Source organism: Aspergillus pseudotamarii (assembly GCF_009193445.1).
Source record: "Aspergillus pseudotamarii strain CBS 117625 unplaced genomic scaffold BDV38scaffold_4, whole genome shotgun sequence".
Taxonomy (NCBI): Eukaryota; Fungi; Ascomycota; class Eurotiomycetes; order Eurotiales; family Aspergillaceae; genus Aspergillus; species Aspergillus pseudotamarii.
This window is the reverse complement of record NW_022475018.1, coordinates 441,182-454,315: the sequence shown is the minus strand read 5'-3', so window position 1 is coordinate 454,315 and position 13,134 is coordinate 441,182. Positions and strand designations below refer to the sequence as shown.

Below are 13,134 nucleotides of genomic sequence, written 5' to 3'. Positions count from 1 at the left end.
CGACAGCTCCCAGAGTTCGGAGTTTCTCGGTAGGCGTTCCACTTGGTGCCTCGTCGGTTGTGCTGAAAGGGGTTACTACATCCCCACAAGTGAGTGCCTGAGGTATAATCCGTACGTCTCGTCAAGTCCTGTCGCAGATCTGCGCTCCAGACTACTTACTATTGTGGAAACCAATAAGCCGACGGGACCCGTCATCAACCACGATTGGCGAGGATCGTACGTCCGTGCTTATGGGATATATCGATTGGACTCTCCAAGGTGGACAGGTACTAGATGCTCCAACCATAGGATAAGTAGGAGTAGATACGTAGAGCTTCGAGGTCTAGAATCATGATGATCATACAGGACTGATACTAGTAAGCGGAGCTATAACTAGTCCCAAATGCTATAGAGACGCAAAAAGGGACAATAATCGTGAATAGTTGCTGCTGAGCCACCGTCCACCGCCACACAAACCCGTCTGAGCCACAGGTGATCTGTCAAACCCCGAGAGTTCTTCCAGAACGGTAAATCCCCCATCGGTGGCTTCATGCAAGAATCCCAAAATGTCTTTGTCTATCGATTCAATTTGTCCACTCTTACTCCATAGGGCGTGGACGCTCCAAGTGTCAACCATGAATAATGAGTCGCTGATCGTTGCATCCATTCCAGTCAACCAAAACCTTCATGATCCAGAGACATTGCTTGATTAAACTCAACCATCCTTGAGACTCTTTCTCTCTTCGTATCGATTGCTCGGGCCCCGAATGTGGCTCTGAAGTTATTGACTCACTATTCCTGCTTGACGCAAGAGTGTTCGAGTGGGCTGAAGTTTGTGCGGTAACTCTAACCCCCGTCCGTATACTACGCTTTCTGTCTAGGTACATATTTCCTGTTCTCGGGCTTCGACCAAACCCCGCGTCTTGAATCCCTGATTCCATTGATTCCACCGATTTGGTGCCCCATTCACCCTGAATATCGCTACCCTCGAAGGTTGACGCTGTGTGATCAGGGCAGTTCGTTCCAGTATTTTTCTCCCTTCTTTTCTCTTCCTACGGTTCCTCTTTTCTTCTCTGCAGTGACGTAGTACCGGTTTTTTGTGAGCTCCACTAACAAGCGCGGTTAGTTTACCAAATCTTAATCTCCGAGGGTTCTTATACAATATAGAAAGCTGACAAATTCGTATTGTTGGATTCTGAACATGGCTACAACAAAAATATGCAGCAGCTCATTCGTTGAAAGTACCAGGATCTCTTTTCCTCACCCTCGTATCTTGACCCCTGCAGCACGGGCCTGTATGCCGCAAGGAGTCAGCCGGACAATTGGGGCATCCCCAGGCCCTCCTTAGTGTTCCTGCGGTGAGATAATCGTCTTTACCCCACCGATGATGCTGCCAAGGCTGTTGGTGAATCGCTTTGTGCTTAGTCTGGGTTGCATCAATATATTGGATCTGGAGGGGATCAGCCTCATTCCGTGCACCCCTTCTTACGGTATAGGCCCGGGCCTCCATGCATCCAAAACATATCGAGATCCTTATTATGGATCGCTCCACCAATTTCCAACGGTTATTACGCAAATTGAATGTGGCGGTTCCCACGACCCAACCCCTGTTCGGATCCAGACTGTTGCTCCTGGATCTCATTCTCCATGCATGGTAATCTTCAAGACAACATCATGGTCGTAAAACCAAATGCCCCATTTTACAATTCCTCTTTGCGTGTACAAAATTCTGGCAAATATTACGGTAACTCCCAGCAAGGTTCCTGATGTCCGCCACAATTGGAGTATGCGCCCCATACTTCCCGTGCTCATGTACTGAAACAGCCGATCCTTCCTTGTCATGGAAGGTGAAATAAGTACTCCGTACAAATAATGACTATCTTGCTCAATTCCAGATACTAACACGTTGAATTTGGCCCAATTGCCTTACAGCTTTAAATCACTCAGGCCGGGTCTCTGAAGGTGAGTTGTTCTGGCGAGATAGAACTGAAGCTTCATAGCCCTTACCGGGCCCCATCGGGCCTCCACTTGAGCTTGGACTTGATCAGCATTGGCAGCGGAGTATACTCGTAGCGCCAGTACTACTTGGGGACGGTATCGTCAGTGCGGCCTCATGGACCACATCTCTAGTTCGATCGTAGCGCATCGTATATTTCCGAAGCACTCTCCCTTGATGCTATCTTGGGCGAGGTGCTAGCTTCATTAGGCCAAGTGGTGCTTGGACCTATATCTGCAACAGAGCTTCAATAAGTCTGGATCTTCGCGAAAAAAAAAAACCGGTTTACCGCTTCAGGAAGTGTACAGGTTACTGTTAGATGAACGATTGCGAAACTTCATGCGAAAGGCCCACACTTTCTTCATTGGTCGCCAAGTGAGGCCAGCAATGTGTCTACTATGTAGTATGAGCCTTCCGCGGTACGCTGATTCATGTCAAATTGATCTCTTGGTGGTTATTGCTGCAGGTACGTTGGGAGAATCTCCGAAGACCCGGGGAATTTCCCAGCCAGAATAATATCGGTGAGAGGGTTTCCAATATATCTCCCCTCGCATTTCCCTTTATTTCTATCTCGACAAGATCGGGCATCGAACACTATCTGATTGGTGATCTCTTGACGGGCCATATAGGGAGGGGACTCCATAATTAATTCCAAGCAGGATCTACGCCGGGATGGAAGATCCTCGCTTGTTAAGTTGTCTCACTTACCGTATATCGCCCCGTGCTTCACCCTATGCTTGTCTCGTCCACACTTATGCAGGGAAGCACCTATAGTAATCGATTGCTGGGCTTTCCTTGTTCATGCACCGATAGAGTAGCCAGAAAGGGAAGATCCGATGCAGGCGGTCCATCCTCTTATTGAAACCCCCTTGCGTCTCAAACAACTTTCTCTCCCTTATCGCAGTCTCCAATAAGAAAGGATCAGGTCAGATATCTTGCCACAATCACACCATCGATCAATAAGAACGGTTTGAGTTGCATTGCATTGCATTGGTGTTGTGTCTCGTTCCCGGTTCTGGCTTATGTGTGGGAAACCAGCCTCAGCCTAGCAATAATCATCAACACTCGTGCACCATGACCGCCTATCCGACCCAACGTCTGTGGGGGATCGGGTATCTTAGGGTACCTGGCTGTCCTTGCGCAACGTTTCTCAGGTCCTTTCCTCATTCTCCACCACGTCACTTTATTGATCCATCTGGCAAGGCGGTGCCCTCACACTATTGGCTACTAACCAGGTTATACACAGTAATATCCGGCAGATCAATCGATCATTAGGTAAGAAACTTTCACTCTCGGCACCTGACAGTCCTCTTCTTCAGATCCGTGCTTTGGGGTGCTGTGTTCAGGCTGGCTAGGTGCAGTGATCGCCCAGCTCGGACTTCTATAACCATAACAGAGGTGTGATCCGATAATACCACCACCACCGGGACCACATTATGCCTTAATACGTACGAGTCGCAAAGGTACACATCTAACCACCCTGATACAGACCGCTAAGGCCCCTAAATGCCCCAGGCCTCCCCAACCCAGCCTAATTCTAATACAGTAAAGTTCCATAGTTGTCTTTTCTGGAATGTACATGTGCATACATCATCCACACAATGAACCAAATCCAGTTTAACAGGTTCTTATCCAGCCCATTCCTTCCAAATTTATCCATGCATACAGGATACATGCAGCCGTGCTACTCAGCCCATCCAATGAAGCAAGCCCCTGCCTCCCCAAAACCCAGATCGGGTTGGGCTTTTGAGTTCGGTGAGGAACCCTGAACTTTGACGGTTTGGCCTTGTCTTTTTTTTTTTTTTAAAAAAAAAAAAATTTTTACTTTGGTATTATTCTGGGCATGCATACATCTGGTTTGAGCGTGCTGCACGTATGTATGCAGTGGAGATCAGGTCGATCACGATCCGAGCCCTCAACCTTTCAGGGCTCAGTGCGTTTGGGTTCAGTGGCTCTTTCCCTTCCTGGGAGAGGTTGTATCTTGAGGTTGTAGTAGGCAATTATTGGGCTTGAGGGTTTGTTTCGGACTAATCACGATATGCAGCATGACGTTGCATACGACAGAGCGATTGTTGTCATCGTGAGCATTGTTTGTTGTTCTCGAGGCGATTCATTTCAGCTGAGTTGGCCATGGCTGGATACGATGGGTAACCCTCGTCCTGAGCAAATAGGTCTCTGAAGTTCTGTCAATCTAATATGCATATCGTATATTCCTGTTAAAGGATATCTCCGTTATATTCCGTCTTATAACCGACAATAAAACCAAACACCACAGCTTCACATATTGTCAAAGATATAAGAAATAAAAGATAGGGTATATAAAACAGCAAGAAGAGCACATAACAACGCACTCACACTAGTATAGGTAACTTACCCAAGTCCTAAGTCTCATACACCACGACCTCATTCCACCTAGAATCCACACCTAACATAGATTCACAAGTAATAAGCCAACTCACATCCTTAACAACTAACCGAATACACAGCAGCAATAATCTACCATGCCCTTAGAAGAGAATAAAAAATAACCCCCCCTCCCAAGAAAAAAAGATCACAAGTAGTCAATTCGTCCAACACACCAAAAGATACACACATCCAATGATACCCCAGGCCCAACAACACCATAATACATCTAACTAAACTCACTTCGATCATGCATTCAAATAAAGATACAAAAGATCGGTTAACTTGATTGGTTTGTACATGTTGGACATATATATCATTTTAGTTTAGTTCTTGTTTTATTTTCTTTCTTTTCAGTTTTTTGCTTATAATCCTGGGAAATGTTCTTCGCCACAGATGATATATAATCATTGCCATTATATCAGATCAGTCGCAGGGTGGTGTGTCCGTGAGAATTTCAAGTATGAGTACGAGCGATACTTATAATAGGGAGTAGTCTGGCTCGCCACCACGGTTGTTTATGCTACTTAGATTATCTTTGGGTTCTTGAAGGCCGGTTTTTTCTGAAGCTCGGTATAAGAGGTGCACGTGTCCTTACTACCGATGGATTCCAGATATACAGTTCGACTGCTCGATTCATTTCTATCGGTCGCTCGGCTCTTCTGTACTAGTCATCGGTATCGACAAGGTCTATGACTTGGTCTCTACTAGTATATGTATGATAGATTATGTATGGTTTCTCTACTGGGACAAAACGGAAATTGTGTATGGGGGACATCATCTATGGACATGTCGATTTCGGCCGACGTTGAGTTCCACCATGATGATAACTCATTAATCTGCGTTGTAAAGCCAGCATCTTTGGGAAGAACAGTTTATAATACACCGCTACTCTACGCTTCAAAAGGTGTCTATGGTGCAGTGCAGGATATTTTCATGTAGAAACCAACGCTATCATCGGAACAACAGAGTATAATTCATAGTCTGGTATAGCTATATTTCATGTCTACACGAGCATAGCACTGTAAGATGAATCTCCAATCGAATGAACGACATCCAAAAACCATAAACGCATTCCAAATGGGGACACCTGTACAAAATGGTATCAAGTCTGTTCCTTGCTCCCCGATCAATCAATCCCTTTCCCAATGTTACAATCGCCAAGCACAAGAACAACAAAGATGAGGAGAGAAAAAAGAATAAATAAAAGAAAAATAGCAAAGAAAGTAAGCACGCATGCAAACCAAGGTCGAGAAACGCCGGCCTGTTTTATCGCAAGATCCTGGTCCCTGTACAATCTCCAAATGAAGTGGGTAATAATCACGAGCCCATGGAGGGTGGGCGGAGAGAGTCGCTCACTATCCACTTCCAGCGGGCTGAAGGCGAAGAGAAAAATAAATATAGAGTGAAAAGGGTTATCAAAGAAGTGAAGAGAAGAGTTGTCGTTTCATCAATTAAATCGACGACCCTGAGAGCGATTAGCTGCCCATACCATTCTGCATCATGTTCTGTTGTTGCTGCTGCTGCATCACCTGAGCCTGTACGGCCGCAACTTGGTTGGCGCGTTGTTGCTGAGCAGCTTCACGTTCTCGTCGAATGATTTCTTGGACCCAAAGTTTGGCATTTCTTTCAAGCCCGGCATGGTATTGCTGCGCTATTGTTGGTGGGTATTGATTGGGCGGGCCGTACTGCCCCATCAAGCGACTGGCCATTTCCTGTCGCAATCTTAACAGGCGTTGTTGATAGAGCTGATTGTATCGCTGTGCCATAGCTCCCTGCATGTTGGTCCCCTGGAGGTTCTGTGGGAGCTGACCACCATTTGCTTGCGCAGCTGCCATAAGTAACTGCTGCTGTTGCGGGTTCATCTGAGAACCACCCTGGTGCATCTGGCCTTGCTGGCCTTGCGATTGAGGACCTTGCCCATGCTGTTGTTGTTGCGCCATTTGCATTTGCGCGAACTGTGCCCGCATAAGTTGCTGTTGGTAAATCTGAGGATTCGGGATCTTCTGTTGCTGTTGCTGGTGGTTCTGCTGCTGAGCCTGCAGCATCTGTTGCTGATGCGATTGAATATTTTGCTGTGCGTGCGCGTTGGCCTGGAATTGAGCAAATTGCTGTGGCGTAAGTTGGCCATGTCCGAGGTGCCCTTGTTGTGCAAGCATTTGTTGTCTCTGCTGCAACAGCATCTGCTGCTGTTGAGGCGTAAGGCCCATGCCACCTGTCATTTGTGGAGTTCCCATCATAGCTTGGCCCATCACCGGCGTCGGTGCCACTGTCGAGCGGCCGGGACTGGCGTGACTCATTCGCTGTGTAGGTGTTACGTTGCGCATGATTGGTGTAGCATGGGACATAGCAGGTGTCCCTTGAGTCATCTGCGGGGTCCCATGTCGACTCTGTCCTTGCTGGCTCCTTGAAGGAGCCATTGGGTGGCCCATAACATTGGGGTGGGCATGCTGCAGCGCAGAAGGGGGCCGTGGAGGGCTGCCAGCGCCCTGCATGGAAGATGTCATACTCATTGGCACACCCCCCTGTGCTCCCATGGAATTGCCAGGCAAAGGTGATGAGGTATTGTGCGGCGTCTGGTTGCGAGCAACTGGAGAGGACTGTGGCGCTTGGCTGACCCCATTTGCTTGAGGCATAACATGGCGACCCTGTTGCTGTGCAGCAAGCTGTGCCTGTACTTGTTGCTGGGCAGCGAGATGCTGTCTCCGAGAGTCCTCTTTCGCTTGCTCCTCTGCCTGCCGTTGCTCCAGGGCACGTCGTCTTTCTCTTTCCTGTTCTTGCTGCTGCCGCTTGGCCAATTCTTGCTTGAGCTTGATTTCGTGCTCCCGTTTCGCTTTCTCTTCATGCTGCATGCGAATGTTTTCCAGAGTCTTAAACCGGGAGAAACGAGGCTCGAAAGGTGCACCGCCGCTTGTATCATCAACGACGGTGGATTTAGGACCTCCTGCGCCTCCAGAGGAGGTTGGCTCGAGCCGTTCATCCATGATAAGCATGAATCGCTCCTCCTCAGCTGCCAGCGCTTCGTCAGCAGCAAGTTCCGCCACTGTCCGCTTCCTTCGTTTCGGAGATGGGGGCGGATTATTATGGAGAGGGCTCTCCATGAATTTCAGTAGATCTTGAACAGCGTCCAAGCTCTGCACAGGCTCTAAGAAGAGTGGTGGTGCTAAAGCCCTCGTTAGCTTAGATTCGCACTCTGGAAGATTCTGCGGTTCGACAAGCATCTTCTGTCTTTTTGCAACAGACCCACGCTCTGGTGGGTTAGATGAGCCGCCGGGAGACGGAGGCGCAGCAGATGAAGCCGCTTGAGTACGTGACGCAGAACTCGTGGCTCCCTGCTTTGCAGCCTTTGGATCAGGTGTAGTAGAAAGCAAAGTTAACTCTGCTTGTAATGAGCGAGGGGTAGGATGAAGAACCGTTGTAAACACACGGGGTTTTGGAGGAGTCTGCTTGTGTTGAGAAGAGCTGGATTCACTCTTCTCGGGTTGTTCTTGGGAATCACTGGGTTGCTCTCCGCTGGCCTTAGTATCTGACTGGGTTTCGGGCTCCTTTGATGTTGGTTTATCAGACGTCAACTGGTTCTGTTTCGGGTAGGGTACATAGGCCGAAGGAGTAACATGTTCGTTATAGTTATGAATGGAGAATGGAGTATTGCTATCATTCGTCGATGGGGCAGTTGACTTTCTGGCTTGGGCTGACACGGACTTGTGATCAACCACACGGACAATGAGACAACCTATCAACACGGTTTAATGAAACGCGGCGCAAGTTTTATATTACGGTCTAATGCCTACCTTCGTAGAAACGAACGTTGGCCCGCAGCAGCTCCTCTATCATATCGTGGGGAACGGTCTCGGCACGAATATGTTCGATGATCACTTTCATTTCAGAATTATAGGGAAAGCTTCCATCTTGTTGCTCAAAGCGGAAATGGGTAGGATGAAGATGTAAAACGAGAGACGGGGGGCATTTGCCGTATTTCTTCAGTATATGAGGGGTGGATTTCACTGTAAGGGGCACAGCTGTCAGTACATAGGGGCGCCGCAGATAGAGCTTGCGGAAACTCACCATAAGGCTCAGGACACTTCTTGCCTAGCCGGCGCTCATTGTCTGTGGAAAGAGTCCTGGCCAATGGCTTCGCTAGCCGCGTTCCTTGGTCACCTGGCTTGTGCGCCTCTTTCTTAGGACGATTAATGGAGCTCTTGACGCCATTCGAATCAGCTGCACCATTGACCCCATTTGTGACCGCACCACTTGTCAAACCCGCAGGGCCTGGTTGATTGGAGCCTGGAAGGCGCTTGGAGGATGGTTGTGGGGACGAAGAGGGCTGTTGAGGCTTTACCCCATTGACCCCGGCTTGAACAAAAGGCGGGGGCGGCCGTTTCATCTTGGGCGGGTGTGAGGTGGGTTTGGAGATCGCCGTTGCCATATTGTCGGCGACAGGCATGCGACGCGATCACAGTAAGCGGCTTACGGGCGCGACGTCTCGGGATATGAGTCCGAAGATGACAGAGGGAAACCGTGCTCCGAGTATGATATAACCGGAGCGCGAGACATGTGGGGAGCGGAGGACGGGACCGGACGACAACGTATAGACCGGAGTCGACGCGGAACTTTGGACGGAGCCCGGAGCCGCTAGAACAGAGGAATACTAGTGTCCATCGAACAAGCACCTGCAAAGGAGGCAGGGGAGGTTCGGAGAGGCTGATCGGGTGACGAGATGGTGCTGCAGAGGGAGTTTGGTGATGCCAAGCCGCGGGCGACGTGAAGGAGGTCGGGATCATGTGACCACATGACCACTGCATCGGGTTAGGGTCATTGCTCTCATCATACCTCGAATCTCACCCTATATGTCGTTTGTGCTTGCTATTCTACGGTTTCACAATGAGATTGACTTATAAAGGCGCTTTCAGCCTTATTATTTGTGTGACTGGTACAAAGGGAAACGAAACACGGGGCCATGGTATTGGTATCCTCCAAGCATGTCCTTTTTGCATAGCTAGACTATATGCGCAGCAGATCCATTACCAAAGTAAGAAAAAAAAAATAGGTCGTAAAACTCAGGGGAATCAAAGCAAGGTCGTAAGGGTGATGAAAGGGAAATGACACATATGAACAAGTGAAATAAACATATCGACACAGCCACCCAAGAAAATGACTTGACATCTAGTCCAAGCCAGACACTCTTCGTCGCCAATCGTCTCCCGTACGGAGCACGTCGACGACATCAATGCGCTTGCCGATGCCAATCGTACCATCCTTCTCCCACCACTTCTCACCATTGTCGGCCACGGCAGATTCATCTTCACTGTCGACGAGGCCTCCTCGCTCGCCGATGACAACCACTACCTGTCTGACCCACCGGGTGATATTCTGTACCGGTTCCCCTTCCTTTCCAGTCAGGGACTCCTGGACGTAAACAATGTCAGGAGAAATGTGTCGCACGAGATGCACAAAGCCTGTAGAGGTGCTGAAAGGCATAATCATGCTCTCTTTCTCGGCAATTGCTTGCGCCTGAGTATACAGCGTTTTGAAGAGCGGAGTCTGGTCATCCTGGCGAGAGTCCGATGCAGTCAGGTCGCCGCTTGGTGGCTCACCGGGGGATAGGACTTCTTCAGGAGCGATGTTTGAATAGGACGAGGTGATGGACATGGCAGGATGGGATCCATTGCCCTTGTTAGGAGCGTGCTTCAAGCCCGGTGCGTAGATCATAACGAAGATTCGAGTATTATCGGGATCGATATGTTCCGGAAGATGGGAAAGGATAGACTGCCGCATTATCAGTAAGTGAAACTATGAAAGGGGGACACTATCACTTACAGCGTGATCAGAAGTGTACTCCTCTGGGTCCAAGCGCGATGTGTCCGATGAGACCACAATAGCTACCGTTTTCTTCTTTTTCGCGCCAGAGGACGTGCCAGCAGCGACTCCTGGGCCAGGAAGAGTTCCGCTCACGGTCGGTGTAGCGGGATCCGGTAGATCCCTGCGGCCTCTTGATTCTACCTCTTCAGACCACCTGGAATGATCTTCGAAGTCGCCCCGGTCTTCTTCCCGGATCGATGTAAGAGCGCCACCTACAAACGCGCCCGCAGCAGCCATACCAGCAGCCATCCGCTTGCTAGCACCATCTAAAATCTGCTGAGGGCTAGGAGTGCGTCGCAAGGCTCCCTGCATGCGAGCTACCATGCTAACATCATCTGTATCATGAATATCCGTCGCTGTTGACCTGGCATAGTCTCCGTGGTATCCGGGAGGAAGCTCGTCCCCACCGGGGCCAGGCGCGGGGAAGGCATCGTCACCTCGAGGGTCATTTGCATCGTTTTCTTCATCTTCAATGCGTTCACTCCAGATCCAGGCTGCGACACCAGCTGCTGCGACACCCACTGTTAATGCCAAAGGTACCCAGTATCCCAGAGCTGTCCGCCTCCCCGACGAGCTGAAGCCAGTACCCGCTCCAACCCGCCTCCGACGAGCATCCTGGGGGAAAGACATTGTAGTCGCTGAGGTCAATTGGAGCTAGCGCATACAAACAGGCTGATTGCGATAATTTAAATCACATCGCATGCCTTTTCTAGAAGATGGGGGGGTTGTGGGCTGGAAAGGACAAATGAAGGGCAGGAAAAGAGGAGCACTCGCATGGCTGGGGCAAGGCCTCGGGCCACCCGAGAAACATGTGGCTGGTGATAATCTTCCCCTGTTTACCGCGGGTGTTTGACCATTACGGCATCCGCCGGCAGGGAAACGTTTGCATGGTTTGCCTGTATCTATACATAGCATTGCTGAGTCACTCATCTCAATCAGCACGTGATGTCTCTTCTTTTCGATCGAAATCAAGACGGTGCCTAAAGACAAAGGAAAGGAGATGATCTAGCATCGGCCGTTCCGTATCTTGAGTTTCTGGTGTGCTTGGATGATGCGCCAAAATAAGTTTGGATCTATTGTCTGACATTTATACGAGCACCATCCGCGATGAATTGTCTCCATATACTGGCTTTTGTTCGCCCTCGATCCCCGCTACGATGATAATGCCACCAGTTGTTGATCGCACCCTGTCATCGCGAACAGGAAGCCTCATCGGTATTCAATTGCAAAGCCTGCAGTTGCCATCATGCAATGCCCCATGACTGTTTCTTCGACAGTTTCCAAGCCCTAATCAACATGAAGAACAGCATCTGTTGAATTACTGCCTTCCCGACTTCAACCGCGTTGAAGTCTGACTTCTTCCTTACGGCCAGATAGAGGCAAGAATAGTCACTCAGAACGTTCCTGGCACTTCTTTCATCTGGTGCGGTCACGGGCCGTCAATGGGCAGTGAAGAAAACAGTCGTCGGAGTGGACAGGCTGTATATTTCCAAATAAAAGGCAGGGAAGAGAGAGTCAAGGATAAGGTAACGAGTTTTCACTGCCCCTGCTCCTGTTGAGCAGGATGGAACACCTGCAATATTCACTCCATGGATGAGCCGGCTGGTCTTTGGTTTGGCCTTTCAAATCTGGGTTCTCTATGCATATGGATACACCAAAGAGCGAAAGAACAGAAGCGTTCCCTCATCTGCCACTCGTCTCTTCTAGGATTGCGCGCAGGCGTAGGTGATGCCGGGCTACAGAGACGCACATATTACGCCTATTGAGTTAAACAAATGGCTTGCATTAACAGCAAATCGAAATGCCAATAGAACTCTTATCTGGTGGGAGTAGCTAGACTGACAGGCAGGTTCTGAACGAGAGCTTTGACTGAGAAAACTTTCCACACCGAAAGAGCGTGGACGGAGAGGAAATGACAGCTTGACAGCAATGCCTTTGAGGAACAGATTGGTCTGAAGGCCGTGTGCACCACCAAATCTGGTGCTAACACATTCCACGATGAATCCTTTCCCAGGATCTTCGACGCTTAAAATTGTATCTTGTGAGATTTTAGACGTCAGTTCGTAGTCGATGGCCGCCGAGAAGGGTGATCTCACTATATCCCCAAATTTATCCTAGGTTCACACAATCACGCCTCCCCTTCCCCGTAGTTCTTCGCCCTTCTAGACTCCAATCTGTTGAGGGACCCGGCCGCGCGATATCGTGCTCCACACAGCCAGAAGATTGCATATCCCACTGGATTGTCCAGCACGGCTCAGTTACCAAAGCTGGCTGCCTTCTTGTCCAGGATACTACCGTGGAAGAAACGTGCGTCATCAAGGAGATCATGATAGGGCAGAGTGCCACATTGCCAATGCTGACCCGCTATGAAGTAAGGACAGTCATTGGCGGACGTTGCGGATTGACCGTCTGTCGTCTGAGTAAGATCAGATGAATTCGTTGAGGATAATGACCATGTTCTTGGAAAGATGGGTGCTGATTATTAGAAGTCTATCGTAGGGCTGGATAAGGATCTGTCACTGAGACTCAGACTTCTGATAGATCTCCTTTTCTACGCCAACGCCATCAGTTTGTGGTGAGCCACATACGCATCACGACCTATTTCAAGCTCGACAGATCTATGAAACGATCAAAGACTCCACCCAGAGATAAACCAAGTAAAATAAAATAGATAAATCAGGAATAAATGACATTCTCACCACAAAACCACTTAACCCTGGATGTTACCATTAAACTACTAATCTACAAACAACCGAAGCAATAAATTTATGTACCCCGAGTAAGTAACCCCCAACCCCACAAACAAAGAGCCAGAAACGAAGGGGAAAAAAACTCTCAAGAAAAAAAAATACCTTAAAAAATATAAAACCCACTACAATGACATCACAACCCCAACC

The 13,134-nt window shown here is 49.0% G+C and overlaps 2 protein-coding genes across 2 annotated transcripts; both read right to left on the bottom strand.

The window, feature by feature from the left end:
- Nucleotides 1–5,821: 5,821 nt before the first annotated feature.
- BDV38DRAFT_125871 (uncharacterized protein) lies at nucleotides 5,822–9,040 on the bottom strand. The gene is made up of 3 exons (XM_032051205.1): nucleotides 8,444–9,040; nucleotides 8,170–8,382; nucleotides 5,822–8,111 (listed from the first exon to the last, which is right to left on the bottom strand). Exons 1-3 carry the CDS (start codon nucleotides 8,820–8,822, stop codon nucleotides 5,857–5,859), a joined length of 2,847 nt encoding a protein of 948 aa, XP_031918594.1. The 5' UTR covers nucleotides 8,823–9,040; the 3' UTR covers nucleotides 5,822–5,856.
- A 501-nt stretch (nucleotides 9,041–9,541) lies between these two features.
- BDV38DRAFT_278053 (uncharacterized protein) lies at nucleotides 9,542–10,867 on the bottom strand (the record flags this gene model as incomplete). Its single annotated transcript, XM_032058634.1, has 2 exons — nucleotides 9,542–10,144; nucleotides 10,196–10,867. 2 exons carry the CDS (start codon nucleotides 10,865–10,867, stop codon nucleotides 9,542–9,544), a joined length of 1,275 nt encoding a protein of 424 aa, XP_031918593.1.
- Nucleotides 10,868–13,134: the final 2,267 nt, after the last annotated feature.

What these genes read in the sequence shown, in the direction of transcription:
- BDV38DRAFT_125871 (XM_032051205.1), bottom strand. Translation starts at nt 8,822, where the DNA reads ATGCCTGTCGCCGACAATATGGCAACGGCGATCTCCAAACCCACCTCA. An exon ending in GAAGTGTCCTGAGCCTTATG is followed by an intron (nt 8,383 to 8,443) that starts GTGAGTTTCCGC and finishes TGCCCCTTACAG; the next exon opens with TGAAATCCACCCCTCATATA. An exon ending in CAACGTTCGTTTCTACGAAG is followed by an intron (nt 8,112 to 8,169) that starts GTAGGCATTAGA and finishes CCGTGTTGATAG; the next exon opens with GTTGTCTCATTGTCCGTGTG.